Consider the following 17,675-nt stretch of genomic DNA (forward strand, 5'->3'; position numbering starts at 1 on the left):
AAAGTGCATCTCCCGAGTCAGTAAGTATATCCTGTTGCAATCCTAAAGAGGACAATGTGTTTCTAACAGAGGCAGCAATACTTTGGCCATCAGTAGCTGAAGGGCACCTGACAAACATGATGATGATTTACGCAAATTAAATACACAGAAACAAGATATGAACTTGAATGAACTGCACAGATTGGGAATAGTTAACACAACTATTCCATCCATTGGGAAGCATTTCTATGCTTATTTACTGCTTTGAGTTAATTGTAGAAGTTCTTGTTGCTCTACAGAACACAAAGCTACAGATTGGGGGAGTGGAAAGCCCAATCAAGCACTGGGATAGAAAATATGCAAGTGTTTGCCAAGAAATGGTAGCTGCTTACCTTTCTAATTTCTAAACATATGCAATACATGTTTCTGCTGGCCAGAAATCAGGATTGTAAAGTGGCCCATTTTTTCTCCAGAACCTCTGAGATCAGGTAGGCTACAAATTAATTAAAACACACACACATCTCTAGAACTGAGTTCACTAACAATATATAAATGAAGTGTCTCTGAAAATGGCACCAAGTAAAGGGTAGATGCATGTGGCTCAAAAGTTAAAACGTTTTGGAACAAATTTCATTTATTTACATGGTGCCAGAAACTTACTAGATGTTACCTAAGGAAGCAAAATAAAATAAGCATGTCTTAAGATCAGACAGACTTCCATTTCCCATCTTCATTTGGATTCATAACATACACTAAGGAAATGTTGAATTCTAAAAAGGGTGCCGTCATATAAATTTCATTCATATTTTTAATTTTAATTTAATTTTAATAATTTTAATTAATAATAATTAATTTTTTAATTCATATTTTTAATTCCTATTTTAAATTTCATCCACTCATCAAGCAGGCCACACGCTGGATCTGATCTTTGGGGCTGGCATAGATGTGATCATGCTCCCTGCTGTGGAAGTGCCATGGTCTGATCACTACGCCCTGAAAGCCTAGATTGACTTCCCACTCTTCCCTGGCTCAGGTGGCGAACCTATTTGGGCTCGTCCACGAAAACTGATGGATCCTGATAGATTCCGACAAGCCTTGCGGAACCCTGCTCCTCCTGGCGACTCATTAGATGACCTTGTTGAGGACTAGAATAACCGGCTCTTGGCAGCCATTGATGAGATCGCACCTAAGCGCCCTCTGCGACCCCGTCGAAACCAGGCCCCTTGGTTTACTGAGGAGCTCCGGAAAATGAAGCGGGATCTCAGACGGCTAGAGCGAGTATGGCGACGGACTCGTGACGGAGCCTCAAGAACATCTTATAGGACGCTTATGAAAGCCTATGAGACGGCTATGAAAGCTGCTAAGAAATCTTACTTTGCAGCTTCCATTGCATCCGCTAGCTCTCGCCCGGCACAACTTTTTAGAATAATTAGGTCAATAACGTCCTTAGGAGGACAACCAAATTTAAGCACAAATTCGACCCACAGCTGTGAGGCATTCGCGAGTTTTTTTGCGGAGAAAGTCCTGTTGCTCCGCCGTGACCTCCCTGCCAATTTAGATACAGTGACTGAACTGGAGGCCCCTCGACTGACTTCAGGTCCAGTGTTGGACCATTTCGATCGGATACTCCCTACTGATGTGGATAGATTCCTCCAAGTTGGTAGGCCCACCACCTGCCTCCTCGATCCGTGCCCGTCTTGGCTGATTAGGGAGTGTCCAGATGTTGTGCGGACTCCCCTGGTTGAAATTATCAATTTGTCCCTTGACACGGGGACATTCCCAGGGGAACTGAAGGAAGCAGTGGTGTGTCCACTCTTAAAAAAAACTTCATTAGATCCCTTAGACCTTTCCAATTACCGCCCAGTTTCAAATCTTCCATACCTGGGTAAGGTAATTGAGAGAGCGGGTGCTGAACAGCTTGGTAGGTTTCTGGAGGAAACATCGGCATTAGATCCATTTCAGTCCGGTTTCCGTCCTGGTTTTGGGACGGAGACGGCTCTGGTTGCCCTAACAGATGATCTCCGTAGACACCTGGATCGAGGTGGGTCAGGACTGCTGATCCTTTTAGATTTGTCAGCAGCCTTTGACATGGTCGATCATGATCTTCTGGACCATCGCCTCGCAGACGTGGGGATACAGGGCATAGCCCGTAACTGGTTGTGCTCTTTTATCTCTGGTCAGGGACAGAGGGTGGCACTAGGGAGGGAAATGTCATCGCGCCACTCCTTGGTGTGTGGAGTGCCGCAGGGCGCAATTCTCTCCCCGATGCTTTTTAACATCCTTATGCGCCCCCTTGTCCAGATTATCCGGAGCTTTGGGCTGGGCTGTCACCAATATGCTGATGACACTCAGCTCTATCTGCTGATGGATGGCCACACCGACTCGACCCCGAACACACTGACCAGATGCTTGGAAGCTGTGGCTGGATGGTTTCGTGGGAGCCGATTGAAACTAAATCCTTCGAAGACAGAGGTCCTATGGCTAGGTCGGGATGGCATGGGGATGAGGGACCAACTCCCGTCTCTTGCGGGGGCCCAATTAGTGCCATTGCCTTCCGTTAAGAGTTTGGGTGTAATCCTTGACGCCTCCCTTTCCATGGAGGCGCAGGTTACAGCAACAGCCAAGGCGACATTTTTCCACCTTCGCCGCATCAAGCAGTTGGTCCCTTACCTTTCCCGCCCCGACTTGGCCACAGTGATCCATGCGACAGTCATCTCCAGGCTTGACTACTGTAATTCGCTCTATGCGGGGCTGCCCTTGAAGCTGTCCCAGAAACTCCAGCGGGTACAGAATGCTGCAGCGAGGCTCCTCACGGGGTCTCTGCCATGGGAGCATATTCACCCAGTGCTTTTCAAGCTGCACTGGCTCCCAGTGGAGTACAGGGTCAGATTTAAGGTGCTGCTTTTGACCTTTAAAGCCCTTCACGGCCTAGGACCCTCATACCTACGGGACCGCCTCTCCCGGTATGCCCCACGGAGAGCCTCAAGGTCCATAAATAGCAACACCTTAGTGGTCCCGGGCCCTAAGGAAGTTAGATTGGCTTCAACCAGAGCCAGGGCCTTTTCAACTCTGGCTCCAGCCTGGTGGAACGCTCTGCCTCATGAGACCAGGGCCCTGCAGGATCTGATTTCTTTCCACAGGGCCTGTAAGACAGAGTTGTTCCGCCTGGCCTTTGGCTTGGAGCCAATTTGATTCCCTCTCTCTCTCTCTCTCTCTCTCTCTCTCTTTCTTTTCCTTCTCCTCCTGCGATGAGGCTACATTTTAATATTTTAATGTTCCATTATTTTAATGTTGTATTTTATTTTTAAGTTGTAATCATTCTTCTTGTTTTTATTATTGTTTGTAAGCCGCTCTGAGCCCGGCCTTGGCTGGGGAGGGCGGGGTATAAATAAAAAATATTATTATTATTATTATTATTATTATTATTATTATTATTATTATTATTTATTCTTTTATAACATTAAGCAATATATTAAAGATTTTGTTGTGGGGCTTTGTTTTTAACTTTGCATCTCCACCTTCCTTAACCAGAGCTCATTATTCCAAAATAAGTGACAAATGCGTAATTGCTTGTCTGTTTACACACACATAATTCCTCACAAAGCAAGAGGGAATGTTTCCTTTGTGGGGTGCTCTGCAGATGCTGTAGATTCCAACTTCCATCAGTCTTAGTCTATGGCTATGCAGTTAGTGGCCAAGAATAAATGGAAGCTGGAGTCCACAATAGTGTATCTGGAAGGCACCAACTGGCTGCCCCACTGCACTGCTTTAAAGGTTAAAACCAGCACCTTGGTTGCATTAGAAAATGGTATCCCATTGAGTTCTTCTAGTACAGTGGTACCTCGGGTTACATACGCTTCAGGTTGTACTGTTAAAATATGGCGCATATAAAGCATCAATACTTTTTAGTGCAGCATTCACATATACCAGCTATAGGTTTTGATTATACAGAAAGTGTGTCTCGCAGTTTAAACAAAGGAATCACCACTGCCCATCTAGTTGGTTTCAACATCAGAACCACAGCAAATTTTGACAATCAAAATATAGAAAGGAGTTGAAGTCTGACTAAGTTTGACTGTCTATGCAAGGTTGTTAGTTGGTGTATATATCAATATGAATCAATAGTCACACTTGAGAGAATCCTGCATGGAACACCACAGGCTTTAACTGAATTCTGATGAAATGAAGCAGCTCTCACATACAAGAAATGGTAAAAATATTTGTCCCTCCACTGTATTGGCCGTCATTGTGAAGTTCTCATTTATCCCCATTCTGACTGTTATCCAATTTGAAATATAAGGTACTCCTAATTGGCTTCTTTCAGACTTTGGCAGGATTTAAATATGATGTACTGGATGGAATGAAAATAACTTGGTATCCATTACTGCCTTGAACCTTTCAGCATTACTAATTTATGTCATAGTAAGTTCAGTGAAACCAAAGGATTACATGCATTTGGCCAGCAGTATCCCGCCTCCACCCAAGCAATTACCTTGGCACCCACAGCTTTCTTCAAAACCAGAAAAGCAAGCTCCAATTTTTGCTAGAGATAGAATAAAAGCCTGAAGAAACTGTCTAGTTCTAACCAACAACAATGATCAAAATTTCGAACTTGAAGGGGGGAAATAATAACTAAAGGAAAGCTCAGACTAAGTATATGGTCATACCAGCTAGTGCAGTTTGTATCATTTGTATCATTTCATGGGTGGAACAACTGGTTGCTTCACTTCCAGCTTCCGCTGAGGGAAAGAGTATCTCATTAATGAAATACTCACATTCTGTACTGTTTGACACAAATGTTGGAACAGAACTGGCCAGACCCTCTATCTGGGAAGCGCGAGAGGTTGCCTCTTGAAATGTCAGTATTTAGACCCCTTTCTGACAATGGATCAAAATCCCAGCTTGCCGTTTGACACAGTGGGCTGTGGTGCTTAAAAAAGCAGCATAAGAATGTTCTAGGTGGGAGGACAAAAAGGCATAGCTTATCTCTTCTCAGAGAAAATCAGTGCCACTAACAGTCTGAATTATCACTGCACAGTGAAACAGAATATCTTTCTTTATATTCTGATGTATACACCATCATTTAATGTGTTTCCAGATAACCTGGGAATAGGTACTTTACAGTGATAGGCAACACAAGTTAAAAAAGAAAGATAACCTGATGACTGGAAATGTTTGGCTAAACAGACTGCAACAAATATAGTTTAAATGTCTGAGCACTACAAATTAGCAAAATGAGAAGTACGCACAACTTTTATATACCTACAACTTTTCAGTTAAGCAACTGCAACAAAGGATAAGAATTTCATAGAAAATGGTTGTGCTTAGCAGAACAATTCTTATTTTCCACCCATTTAGATGTCACTATTATTATGCAGGCATACGCTGAAATACGAGGCAATTTAGAAAGAGTCAATTTTAGCATCTAGTGATGAAGGAAAACAACAATTAAGAAATCTTGCTTAAGTAATTGTGTAAATTCTCCACAAACACTTATTTCACTCATTGTAGCAGGGATTTTAGATGCTATTATAAGAATTCACTTTAACAAAAACATGCTGGAAGAAAAGATATCAATTGCTAAAAAACATGGGACACACTACCTTCTAAGGACACACAAAAAATGCACACAATGTGTGAGGCAATGACTGGCAATGCTATATGAAAATTGTTGTTGTTTAGTCATTTAGTCGTGTCCGACTCTTCGTGACCCCATGGACCAGAGCACGCCAGGCACTCCTGTCTTCCACTGCCTCCCGCAGCTTGGTCAAACTCATGTTCGTAGCTTCAAACATTATTTATTATTTATGAAAATAAATGCAGTTAATTAGATTGACAAAAAAGGGAAGCAGGCACATCCAGACGTTTCTATGTTGTTGCAACACAATGCATTTGAGTCATCATGATCACCTTAAACGTTTTCAAATTGCTCAGCAATGAAGGAAAAACACACTTTATCCCACTCAGCCATGTATCGCCTGCCACAAATGGCAAAACATAGGATGTTCAAAGCCAACGCTTGCCTGCTTTCAGACAGCAGAGACCAAAAATATTGTTTTTTATCTTTGTTATGTAACTGCAAAGACAATGGCCATGAAAATCTGTATGTTGACTGTTAACTCAGTGGAAACCAAGAATGGCGCCAGAAGTCATTAAGACTTCACATTTATTTGGTATGACTTTTTTAAAAAGGTGAAAAAATTAAAAAGGAGCAAGTTTTGTGCATGAGTAAGAAAAGATTACAGTGATATTCACTGAGGGTAATAGGTGTGCTGATTTCACACTCTTGAGGAACAGGATAAACAAAATTTGTTAAATATAACTCATGATACAGTAAGATTAAATTACAATGAAAGATTTAAACTACAGAATAGTCTTCTGTAACATTTAAAGAGATAAGGAGAGATGTTAAGCTCCCTTTAAAGAAACATACTACAAAGATGGTAGGGACGCAGGTGGCGCTGTGGGTTAAAGCCTCAGCGCCTAGGGCTTGCCGATCAAAAGGTCGGCGGTTCGAATCCCTGCGGCGGGGTGCGCTCCCGCTGCTCGGTCCCAGCGCCTGCCAACCTAGCAGTTCGAAAGCACCTCCGGGTGCAAGTAGATAAATAGGGACCGCTTACCAGCGGGAAGGTAAACGGCGTTTCCGTGTGCGGCTCTGGCTCTGGCTCTGGCCAGAGCAGCGATGTCACACTGGCCACGTGACCCGGAAGTGTCTCCGGACAGCGCTGGCCCCTGGCCTCTTAAGTGAGATGGGCGCACAACCCCAGAGTCTGTCAAGACTGGCCCGTACGGGCAGGGGTACCTTTACCTTTACCTTTACTACAAAGATGAACAAAACAGAGGAATCAGTTACAGATAGGTAGCCGTGTTGGTCTGCCATAGTCAAAACAAAATAAAAAAATTCCTTCCAGTAGCACCTTAAAGACCAACTAAGTTAGTTCTTGGTATGAGCTTTCGTGTGCATGCACACTTCTTCAGATATCTGAAGAAGTGTGCGTGTAATTGTATCTGAAGAAGTGTGCATGCACACGAAAGCTCATACCAAGAACTAACTTAGTTGGTCTTTAAGGTGCTACTGGAAGGAATTTTTAAAAGAAATGAATAATATAGTTCAGTATATGAATGGAAGATGAACAAAACAGAGGAATAATATAGTTCAGTATATGGACGGAAGATACATTGTGATAAAAAATAATTACTAAGCTCTAAGCAGATACAGTATTTGAAAACTGAAAATGTGAAGCAGTCAGTTCTAAAACACATTCTAAACAGTTCAACCCCTACCCCCAAGTTTCTTTACTATATATAAAATAAAAGGGCAAAGAGAACAGATTTGCCATGAGTCTCCCTACTGTTAGGTGGAGATGGATATATATATAGAGATATAGATACACACACATATTTTTCAAACCCTGCCATATACTGCAGTTTTAAGAAGGCCCTTGAGGCAGCTAAATTATATAAATATTAACACAAAGATTTAACAACAATAATTCAGTTAATCAAAACAGAACCTGTAAAGGTATACATTTTTTAAAAAGAGCCATAAAGCTATATATTAAAAAAACAACCTGTGGGTAGTTTAATTTCCAACTTGACTAAATTGCATTGGTTTCAACTTCCAATATACTGCTGAAATAAAAATGTCTTACTCTTAACTACTTTCCAGAAGATAATGACAAAACTAGTCCTAGAGCCAGAATTCTGAAAAGTGTTACTTCAATGAAAGTCCTGATTACCCGGCTTCACATACACACACCCCAAAAAAATGACCTAAGCAAAGTCTCTTTGGATGATCTTAGCATATAGGAAGCATGATCATTATAAGGCAAAAATCACCACCATAAATGAGATTAACTAGAAAGGCTGCAAGTAGAAGAATGGGCAGGTTCAGTTCTGGACACAAGAGCATCAACACTGGTAATCAGATCTGAAGCCAATAGGAAATAAAAGTTACTGTTGGCATACAGATCTAGACCTTGATCTGCAACCTGTCCTGCAAGCATAACCTCTATTTAAAAAAAAAAAAAACAGAGAGAAAAGCTATATCCTGCTTATTCCAACACAGACTGAAGAAATTAGCACTATGTAAGAAATAAATTTCAAAGAGAATGAGTCCTCCTAGTTCAGGCCAAAAGTCCATCTATTCCAGGATCCTTTTTCCACAGTGGCCAACCAGGTTCTTATAGGAGGTCCACAAGCAAGACATGGGGGAATTAGCCCTTTCTCGCCAGTTCATCTCTAGGACTTCAAGAGTAATTGGTAAAAAATCAGCCTATGAGTGAAGACTGATGTCCATGACAAACCAAGGCCAGGTTGGATACATTGCAAGTAAACAACATTGCGAAGCACTATGCTTGAAGCTGACTTTAAGGAATAACAGAACTGTTCATTTCTTTTTCTTAAATAATAACAAAAAAGCTGGGGGGAGAGAATCATTTATGTGTCTCCTACCAAAATAAAGCATAGGACAGTCCCCAAGTCATTATTTATCTGGTGTTTTCTGAGCAGAGGAAACTACTGAGCAGACATATATTCATGAAGCATCATGTTCAGAGTCAAAGCTTAGGAAAGTGAATGTGGGAACGTGAAAACAATTACCTTATCACCATTAGAAAAGAAGTTGCTCAAGAACAGAGGTCAAGCAGGGTGGCATAAAAAGTCCAAGATTCCTGTCATACAGCACACCAGGCTGAAGACAGAAAGCTAGCTTTCACCACCATTAGCAAGTAGTTGCTAATACGATAAGTTGAATGTGTACATTAAAAAGACAAGGAATATAAAAAGAGAATGTGTCAATTTTTATAATGGTTATTTTAATACAGTAGTACCTCAGGTTAGGGATGCAGGTGGCACTGTGGGTTAAAGCCTCAGCGCCTAGGGCTTGCCGATCGAAAGATCGGCGGTTCGAATCCCTGCGGCGGGGTGCACTCCCGCTGCTCGGTCCCAGCGCCTGCCAACCTAGCAGTTCGAAAGCACCTCCGGGTGCAAGTAGATAAATAGGGACCGCTTACCAGCGGGAAGGTAAACGGCGTTTCCGTGTGCGGCTCTGGCTCGCCAGAGCAGCGAGGTCACGCTGGCCACGTGACCCGGAAGTGTCTCCGGACAGCGCTGGCCCCTGGCCTCTTAAGTGAGATGGGCGCACAACCCCAGAGTTTGTCAAGACTGGCCCGTACGGGCAGGGGTACCTTTACCTTTTTACCTCAGGTTAAGTACTTAATTCATTCCGGAGGTCTGTTCTTAAGCTGAAACTGTTCTTAACCTGAAGCACCACTTTAGCTAATGGGCCTCTGCCGCCACTGCCGCCAGAGCGCAATTTCTGTTCTCATCCTGAAGCAAAGTTCTTAACCCAAGGTACTATTTCTGGGTTAGCGGAGTCTGTAACCTGAAGTGTATGTACCCAAGGTACCACTGTACAATGATAAAAAGAATACCTTGTTTCAGCAACCAACCATCTCCACTATAACTGCTCACCTGCAGCCTATTTTTCTGCTATTCAGATCAGTTACTAGCTGACTAAAACCTGTTTGATAACATGAAATAAATGAATGGCCTAACAAAACCTCCAGTAAGCTACCGAAACAAAACACTTACACTTATTTTTTAAGCTCGAAAAAGATTTGTAGGAAGATAATTAGAGCTTGAAGCACATGCTCTGTACAAGAAAATCCAAAGCATTCTTCCCATTTTTCTGGAAGAATGATTCAAACAAGAAAATGCATTCAAAATCCAATTATGCATTTAAACTGAGTCTGCTGCTGCTTTTAAAGAAAAGGTTCAGCATTTTAGAAGCATAAATAAGCAGCATGTTTAGCAGTTCTGTAGCCAGCTCTGAAACCCAGAAAATTATCTCAGATAATCAACAGAGCTGGATTATGTGCCTGTTGACTCCATGACTCATCTACAAAATAAACTCTTCAGGACTGCTGCAGCAGTCACAAGGCCAAACATTTGGACCAAACTTCACTTCTTGTAATGCCTATGTTATTGGGTGATGAAGTACAAACTAACACTATTCCTATCCAGAAGAGTAACAGATACTTGCCAAAGAAAAAGCAGCTGTCAAGTTCATTCCCCGCATCCTTTTCTTTATGATTATGCATCCAAACTCCAAAATATGAAGGGATGGCTGTTTCCAAGGTTTTGTTTTTTAATTTAGTACTTAATGAGGAGGAAGCAGACTTTAATAATAAAAGCACAATATGAAACCTCTTATCTAAACTCAACATATTGCATGTCCCAGATAACCAGGACTTCCCTCCAGATGAAGAGGGCATATCCTAGGTTCCAGAACTGTCAGTATCATTAAGTACCAATTGCTGGGAGGAAATGGGGTGGGGTTGCAGTTTAATAGGATGCAAAGAGAAGCTAGGGAAAGTAACATGAGTCAGAGGGGAAGGAGGAGAGGAAGAGGGGAGAGCACAGGCGTCCATGTGCCAACTACAGCAGATCTACTGTAAAGACAGACACTTCAGCATCCCATTTTGAAGAACAAAATATAAGTCCAAACACAATACAATGCTCCAAATAAATACCGTGGGTGCCAGGAACTATGAGACTGAAGAATGCCACCGTGCCAACTGGGAAATAGATTAGGTTATTACGTAGTGTGTTCCAGCTCCACTCAGAGCGACCTGCCCACTAAACATCTGCACCCCCAAGATGAATCAATCTTCTATACAGCCCCTTCACTGAAGTTAGGATATACTTTCAAGAAGTAACCCTATTACGACAGTATACCAGAACGCACATCTGGACCAAGTGACTAGCAGCCTTGAAAACCCTATTATCTGAATCCATTTAGAACCTAACCCAGATGATTTGATCATCATCAGATCAAAGCTGGGCTTGCCAACTCAAAAAGTAAATTCCAACCTCATTTACTCAAGGCTGTCAACCTTTGCACCTTTCCCACTGTTGCAATATTAAAACTTAAAATCCGACCAAACTCCAAGCAGTCCATGCAGAAGGTGCACAGAAACACTATTCATACTGACCTGTCCGTGATTGCAGACTGTGTGCCACTCATTGGAGCCCTTGGCAAGGAGACGACTTTTTAGCCAATCTGCATTGTACTAGTTATAATTTAAGTACATTACTGTCAATTTCCCATACACACACCAACTTTGCTCCAGAGAAGTACTAGTGAAGTCAGTTAAAAACAACAGCAATGCAGTTCTTCACGATTGTCCAAAAGATCCATATCAGAGTACGCTCAGGAAAAGCCACAAAGCAACTTTTCTGCCCCAAATCCTCCAAGTAGTATGGGAGAAGGCGTTCAAAGTCATGATTCAATCCTCTGAAAATCCTGCCGTTGCCTCAAGATGGTAACTGTCAGACACAGACACATCTGCTTCAAGTTATTCCCAAGCCTCGTGTCCAGGCATCACAGTTCCAGAACTCTTCTCAAGTCATTAGGCCACAGCAAACCAGCAAGAAGTCAAATAGCGTAGCAATCCCTGTCCAAAGAAAGGGGTGAGGGAACCTTGTGGGGAAGCAACTAGCCTCCTCCCACCCTTACTACCCCATGGGAGAGCAGGAACACCTCATCTAATACACTTTGGGGTCAATTCCCCACTGCTGAAAGTTGCTTCTCTGGGCTCCACCACTTTCTAAACTGAAGAACCCTTTGATGACCTTCTATGGGACTGTGTGGGGTGGCACTTCTCTCCTGCACTTGATTTTCTTTTTCCCCTTCTGAGCGAGGTGGGGAAACCCCTTTTGCAGCACTAGCCCTTATGGCCCTGCTGACCTTTCTCTGTAGGATTGTCAAGAAAAGCTGGTAGGGGTGTCCCACTTTTGAGCTGTTTCCACCAAGGAGGGGTGGGGGGATGTTAGGAAGACAGGAAACCCCCTTAGCCCTTCTATGGAGAACTGGGCAGAACCTCCTCTTTCTCCCTTGGGTAAAGAGAAACTCTGCCTTTTAGGAGGGCAAAAAAACCCCAGCAGAGTAAACCAGCCCCCCTCCTCTAAGAAGGGGTGGGGAAATAAGATCTACACGCACCCCAGCCCCAAATTAGGCTTTGGGGCTGATTAAAGGGAGAAAGAAAATTAGTCTTGCATGAACTGAGGTCGCACCTCGGAGCCTCCCCTCAGGGAAGGGTGCATAATATTCCCTACTTTGGTGGGGATTGGGAGTATGAAAACACACACGAGCCAGGCCAGGGGTGGGGGGGGGTCCTCTCTCGACGCGCCCCCCGCCCTTTTCCTCTATCTCCGCCTCTCTCTCTCTCTCTCTTCTTCTTCTTCTTCTAGGCCTCGAAGAGCATCATCTTCTTCCTGACAGGACTAAGTTCGTCGATGGGTCCGGGATGGGGGTGGGGAGGTCGGACGCCCCGAAGTCGTCGTAGCAGCAGCCGCGGGGTGGGGGGTGTGAGAGGAGAGATGAGACGCCTTATTTTCGCCCCTCCGCGTCGAACCGGCTTGACTCCGGTTCGAGTCCGGTTTGGGGGCCCGCTTGGCCGCCGAGGCTTCGCCGGCGGAGGCAACCCACCCGAGCCTCTCCCGTCGACGGCTGGGACGAGGAGTGGAAAAAGAAGATTAAAACAACAGCGAAGGCAGCTGCCGTTCCCGGAGAGGCTCCTTCCCGCCGCCGAGTCCGGAATGTGAGGGGGAGAAAGCGGAGCGGGAGGGGAAGAAATGTGGGCTCCTTTCCACAGGCCGCGTCTCCTCCTCCTCCTCTCGCCGCCGCCGCCGCCGTCTGAGGGCCCGACTCGGCTTCGCCGCTCCCGCCGGCGCTCGCTCGCTCGCTCGGGGTAGATTCTCCTCAGGCCGACGTTCCCCGCCGGCTTCGCTGGGGCAGGCCCAGGTTCGACTCCACTCGGCTCCGTTCGGCCTCTTCCGGCGGTTCCGGGACTATTTTGTTCCCCCTCCTCTTCACCCCTCCCCTCGCCACTTCTTTAATGCATTCTTCCCTCCACCAACACACACACAGCGCTTCACTTCAGGGAGCCGCCTCTCCTCCTCCTCCTTCTCCCGGCGCTCCATTACTCGGATCCTTCCGCCGGGACGCGTCACACGTCGTTTTGGAATCTCCGTCGTCGCGGCTCTTCGGCCGAACACAGCGTGCCGCCTCCGCAGTCCGTGGTGGGCGGGTGGGGGTGAGGGAGGAGTGAGAGAGAAGGAAAGGAGTCCGTTCGAGGCCACACCTAGCAGGTCTTCCTTTGGCCCTTGCGCTGCCGTCGCTCACGTTCCTCTTGTCACGAGAAGGCGACTTATTGGGGCAGAGCAGCAGCAATATGTATCCATTTGAAGCACACGACTTCCCCCCCCCAAGGAATCCCGAGAACCATAGTTTCCCTTCTCAGAGCCCTAACAAAACTGCAATTCCCAGGATTCGTAGGGAGAAGCCATGTGCTTTAAATGTGTAGTTGAAGATGCTTGAAATGGGTGGTGTGAACTGTTCAAAGCGCAGTCTTGCGTCCTAGGAGACCCTTCACTCCCAAGTTCTTTTGTTTTGCCTGATGCTAAGTTTGGAAGTTTGGGTGCTGTTCTGTCACTCCTTGACATCCAATGAAGCTGCATATTGGAAGATTGAGGGCAGACAAAGTACAGTGGTACCTCGGGTTAAGAACTTAATTCGTTCTGGAGATCCATTCTTAACCTGAAACTGTTCTTAAGCTGAGGTACCACTGTAGCTAATGGGGCCTCCTGCTGCGCCGCCACCACACGATTTCTGTTCTCATCCTGAAGTAAAGTTCTTAACCCGAGGTACTATTTCTGGGTTAGCGGAGTCTGTAACCTGAATCGTATGTAACCTGAGGTACCACTGTACTTCTTCACGCAGTGCATGGTTAAACTATGGAACTCACTCCCACAGGAGACATTGATGGTCGCCAGCTTGGATGGCTTTCAGACAAGACTTGTTCTCCAGGTATTTGCCTGTCAGTGGCTACTATCTGCCATGACTGGAGGCAATAATATTTCTGAATACCAGTTGCTGGAAACCACAGGATGGGAGAGGGCTCTTGCACTCCAGTCCGGCTTGCAAGCTTGCCCCTGGGAGAACAGGATGCTGAATTAGGTGGGCTTTGGGGCACCTTTGAAGCTCATCTGAAGGACATTATTTCCCTCAAAGAATTCTGAGCACTTTAGTTTGCTTCTGGCAGAGTTAGAATTCCCAGCAACTCTTAGCAAACTACAGTTCCCAGAATTCTTTGAACAGGGTGGGAAATAATGTCTTTCAGGTGTGCTTCAAAGGTATAGTGTGTACACAGCCTTATTACAGTTTTCCTTGCCATAATTTTAAATGTATAGTGTGCACACAGCCTTACGGCTTTTATTACCATGACTTTAGTGGTTATAGTGTGTACACAGCCTTATGGCTTTGCTTACCATAACTTGCTTAGGAGTAAGCCCCACTGAACTCTAGAGTAGCACTGTGCTGTTACGTGCATTAAAATGTTGTTGCATGCATGCCAACCTCCAAGTGGCAGGGGACTGCATGGGCTGCAGTGCTTATTTCCCTTGGAATGAAGACCAGTGGAGACTGTGATGTCTCTAAGAGATTTGGTTTTATTACACATGTATACAACTTGACAGTGTTAGAAACTGATATATAAAAGCTATTTGCCATATGGCCTCTTCATCTAGGTTACAGGTGCACTAACAGAATGTTTAGGCACCTTCCCCCCCCCCCCTTTACAAGGTTACAAAGCTGAAGATGTATTGTGTATATTGTCAGCTCCAGTTAAAATCTGACTCTTGCCATAGCATGGCAGCAAAAATAATGATGCTGCTGTGCGCCTGCTAGCCAGATGGTGGAGATGTCAGGCACCATCCTGGTGCCCAGGCATCTTCACTTGGTTGCACGTGGCCAATAAAAGGTAAAGGGACCCCTGACCATTAGGTCCAGTCGGGACCGACTCTGGGGTTGCAGTGCCCATCTCACTTTATTGGCTGAGGGAGCCAGCGTACAGCTTCCAGGTCAGGTGGCCAGCATGACTAAGCCACTTCTGGTGAACCAGAGTAGTGCACGGGAACGCCGTTTACCTTCCTGCCAGAGCGGTACCTATTTATCTACTTGCACTCTGACGTGCTTTTGAACTGCTAGGTTGGCAGGAGCAGGGACCGAGCAATGGGAGCTCACCCCGTCGTGGGGATTCGAACCGCCGACCTTCTGATCGGCAAGTCCTAGGCTCTGTGGTTTAACCCACAGCGCCACCCGCATCACGTGGCCAATAGCCAGGTGCATAATGTCCCTGGCACCTGGCTAATTTCGAACAGATAGAGGGGTTCACAACACTAACACCCCAACAGATACTTCTTCCCCATTAGGTTTCCAGAGAAGCTCCAAGCTCATAGCCTTGGATCCAGGACAGAGCAAGGCAAGTTTCTGTGTCTCCAGCTTCCAGCACCAGCCCAAACTTAGTCACTGAAAACTAGCTCCCCTGGCCTATTGTAGTCCCATTTTTGTGTGGAACAACTGTGAGCTCAGTTTGCTACCGCAAACCCTCCAAGAGTCCCTATTTTCCAGGGACCACCCCAGATTTATAGAAGTTGTCCTAGTTTCTGATTTGATCCTAGAATGTCCCGCTTTTCCTTAGGATGTCCCTATTTTCATAAGAGAACTGTAGGAGGGTATGGAGTTATCTGACCCCTGAGCCATCTGAAGGCAGCCCTGTATAGAGAAGTTTTTAAAATGTTTTATTATGTTTTTATATATGTTGGAAACCACCCAGAGTGGATGGGACAACCCAGTCAGATGGGCAGGGTATAAATAGTAAAATTGTTAATTCTTATTATTATGGAATTGGACGTCCCTATTTTCATCAGAGAAATGTTGGAGGGTATGCTACCGATAAAAAAATATTCCTGGGCTAAGCACAGTGCTCAGGATTATCCCATCCATGGACTAAAGCCAGTTCATAGAATCAACTATACTTTTAAGTGTGTTGTAAAGTGCATGATACAAATGTGACACTAGATGGTGATGGTGAGCTATGGGAAATCCAATGTATTTTTTTAAAACATATTTTTCACAAAGTTTTTTATATGTGTCTAGATTCTGCAATGGAGTCATGGAACTGTAGAGTTGGAAAGGACCGTGGGGATCATCTAGTCCAACTCCCTGCAGTGCAGGAATCTTTCACCCATGACTCTGAGATTAAGAGCCTCATGCTCTACCAACTCAACTGGCCCCGTTAATATTAAGTGCATGTTGTCCCTTTCCCACCCTGCTAAGCCACTTGTGGCACCCTTGATTCAAGCAGGTAGCCGTTTTTTCCATTCAGGTCACAGTCACACCATTGCACTATGGTTTGCAAAGCACCACGACACCATTTTCAACAGTCCTGGCTTCCTCCAAAGAATTCTGGGAGCTGTAGTTTGTTAATAGTGCTGAGAGTAGTTAGGAGACCCTTATTCCCCTTACAGAACTACAATTCCCAGAGTTCCCTGGGAAGAGAAAGGTAAAGGTAAAGGGACCCCTGACCATTAGGTCCAGTCGTGACCGACTCTGGGGTTGTGGCGCTCATCTTGCTTTATTGGCCAAGGAAGCCGGCGTACAGCTTCCGGGTCATGTGGCCAGCATGACTAAGCCACTTCTGGTGGACCAGAGCAGCACATGGAAACACCTTTTACCTTCCCGCCAGAGCGGTACCTATTTATCTACTTGCACTTTGAGGTGCTTTCGAACTGCTAGGTTGGCAGGAGCTGGGACCGAGCAACGGGAGCTCACCCCGTCGTGGGGATTCGAACTGCCGACCTTCTGATTGGCAAGTCCTAGGCTCTGTGGTTTAACCCACAGCACCACCCGTGTCCCGCTGGGAAGAGAGCTGGATTGTTAAACCACTCTGGGAGGGCAACAGGGGGTCTCTTAGCAACTCTCAGCACCCTTAACAAATGGCAGTTCCCAGAATCCTTTGAGGGAAGCCATAACTATTGAAAGCAGTATCCTACTGCTTTGAATGTATGGTGTGAATGTGGCCTCGATCTTGCAGAAACCTGCCTGCTACCTGTGCAGGAGTGGGCAGTCTTCAGGCTTGTGGGATCTATACTAGTTATTTTGCATTTATCATTGGTATCATAGTATACAAGTGTCCTTATTTTCTGGTACCCAGCTTTGTTCAATCTCTGTCCCAGTTTTTGCTGTACTGTATTAAAATGCCGTTAAGGTAAGTTGCTCAAGTTTTCCTTCACCAGAGTTCAGCCCTGTGTACTGTTTCATTTCCCTCACAGTTAAATCTCTGAGTTGGGTGCAGGTTCAGTGGCAGATTAACACACAAACAAAGTAGGCTACAGCTTAGGACCTCTGATTATGAAGTGTTTCTAAATACTAAACAAAAAAAAACAAAAAACCACTTAATTTTGTGTTTTACATAATAAAGGGAAAACAGACTCTAAATCAGACCTTATTGTTTGATGCAATAAAAAGATACTAAATGTCTGGGCAATTATTTGTCATACTGTCAGTGCCAGATTTACGTATAAGCTAAACAAGCTATAGCTTAGGGTCCCACTCTCTTGGGGGCCCCCAAAAAAAATTAAAGAAAAAAACCCTGGATGTACATTTCCAAAATATAAGATAAAAAACAAATAAAATTAAAAATACATACAGCAACAGTGGCAAATGGGTTTAGATACCTATTAGGTCCATAAATAACTATATTTCCAAAATATAAGGTAAAAAACAAATAAAATTAAAAATACATACAGCAACAGTGGCAAATGGGTTTAGATACCTATTAGGTCCATAA

The 17,675-nt window shown here is 44.7% G+C and overlaps 1 protein-coding gene and 1 long non-coding RNA gene across 4 annotated transcripts in view; one reads left to right on the plus strand and one right to left on the minus strand.

The window, feature by feature from the left end:
- ARHGEF12 (Rho guanine nucleotide exchange factor 12) overlaps window positions 1–12,946 on the minus strand; it is an 88,744-nt gene extending 75,798 nt beyond the window's left edge. For 2 of the 3 annotated variants that reach the window (XM_079954642.1, XM_079954640.1), the window contains exon 1: window positions 10,977–12,944. In XM_079954642.1, the coding sequence (XP_079810768.1) occupies window positions 10,977–11,008 (32 nt within the window). In that variant the 5' untranslated portion in view covers window positions 11,009–12,944. Of the gene's footprint in view, window positions 1–10,976 lie in introns of all 3 variants that reach the window. The other variant, XM_079954641.1, reaches the window with a different exon arrangement.
- LOC307203804 overlaps window positions 1–17,675 on the plus strand; it is a 446,600-nt gene that overhangs the window by 148,190 nt on the left and 280,735 nt on the right. The gene's annotated exons all lie outside the window — the stretch shown is intronic.

The sequence above is a fragment of the Podarcis cretensis genome, assembly GCF_951804945.1.
Source record: "Podarcis cretensis genome assembly, chromosome: 15".
NCBI lineage: Eukaryota > Metazoa > Chordata > Lepidosauria > Squamata > Lacertidae > Podarcis > Podarcis cretensis.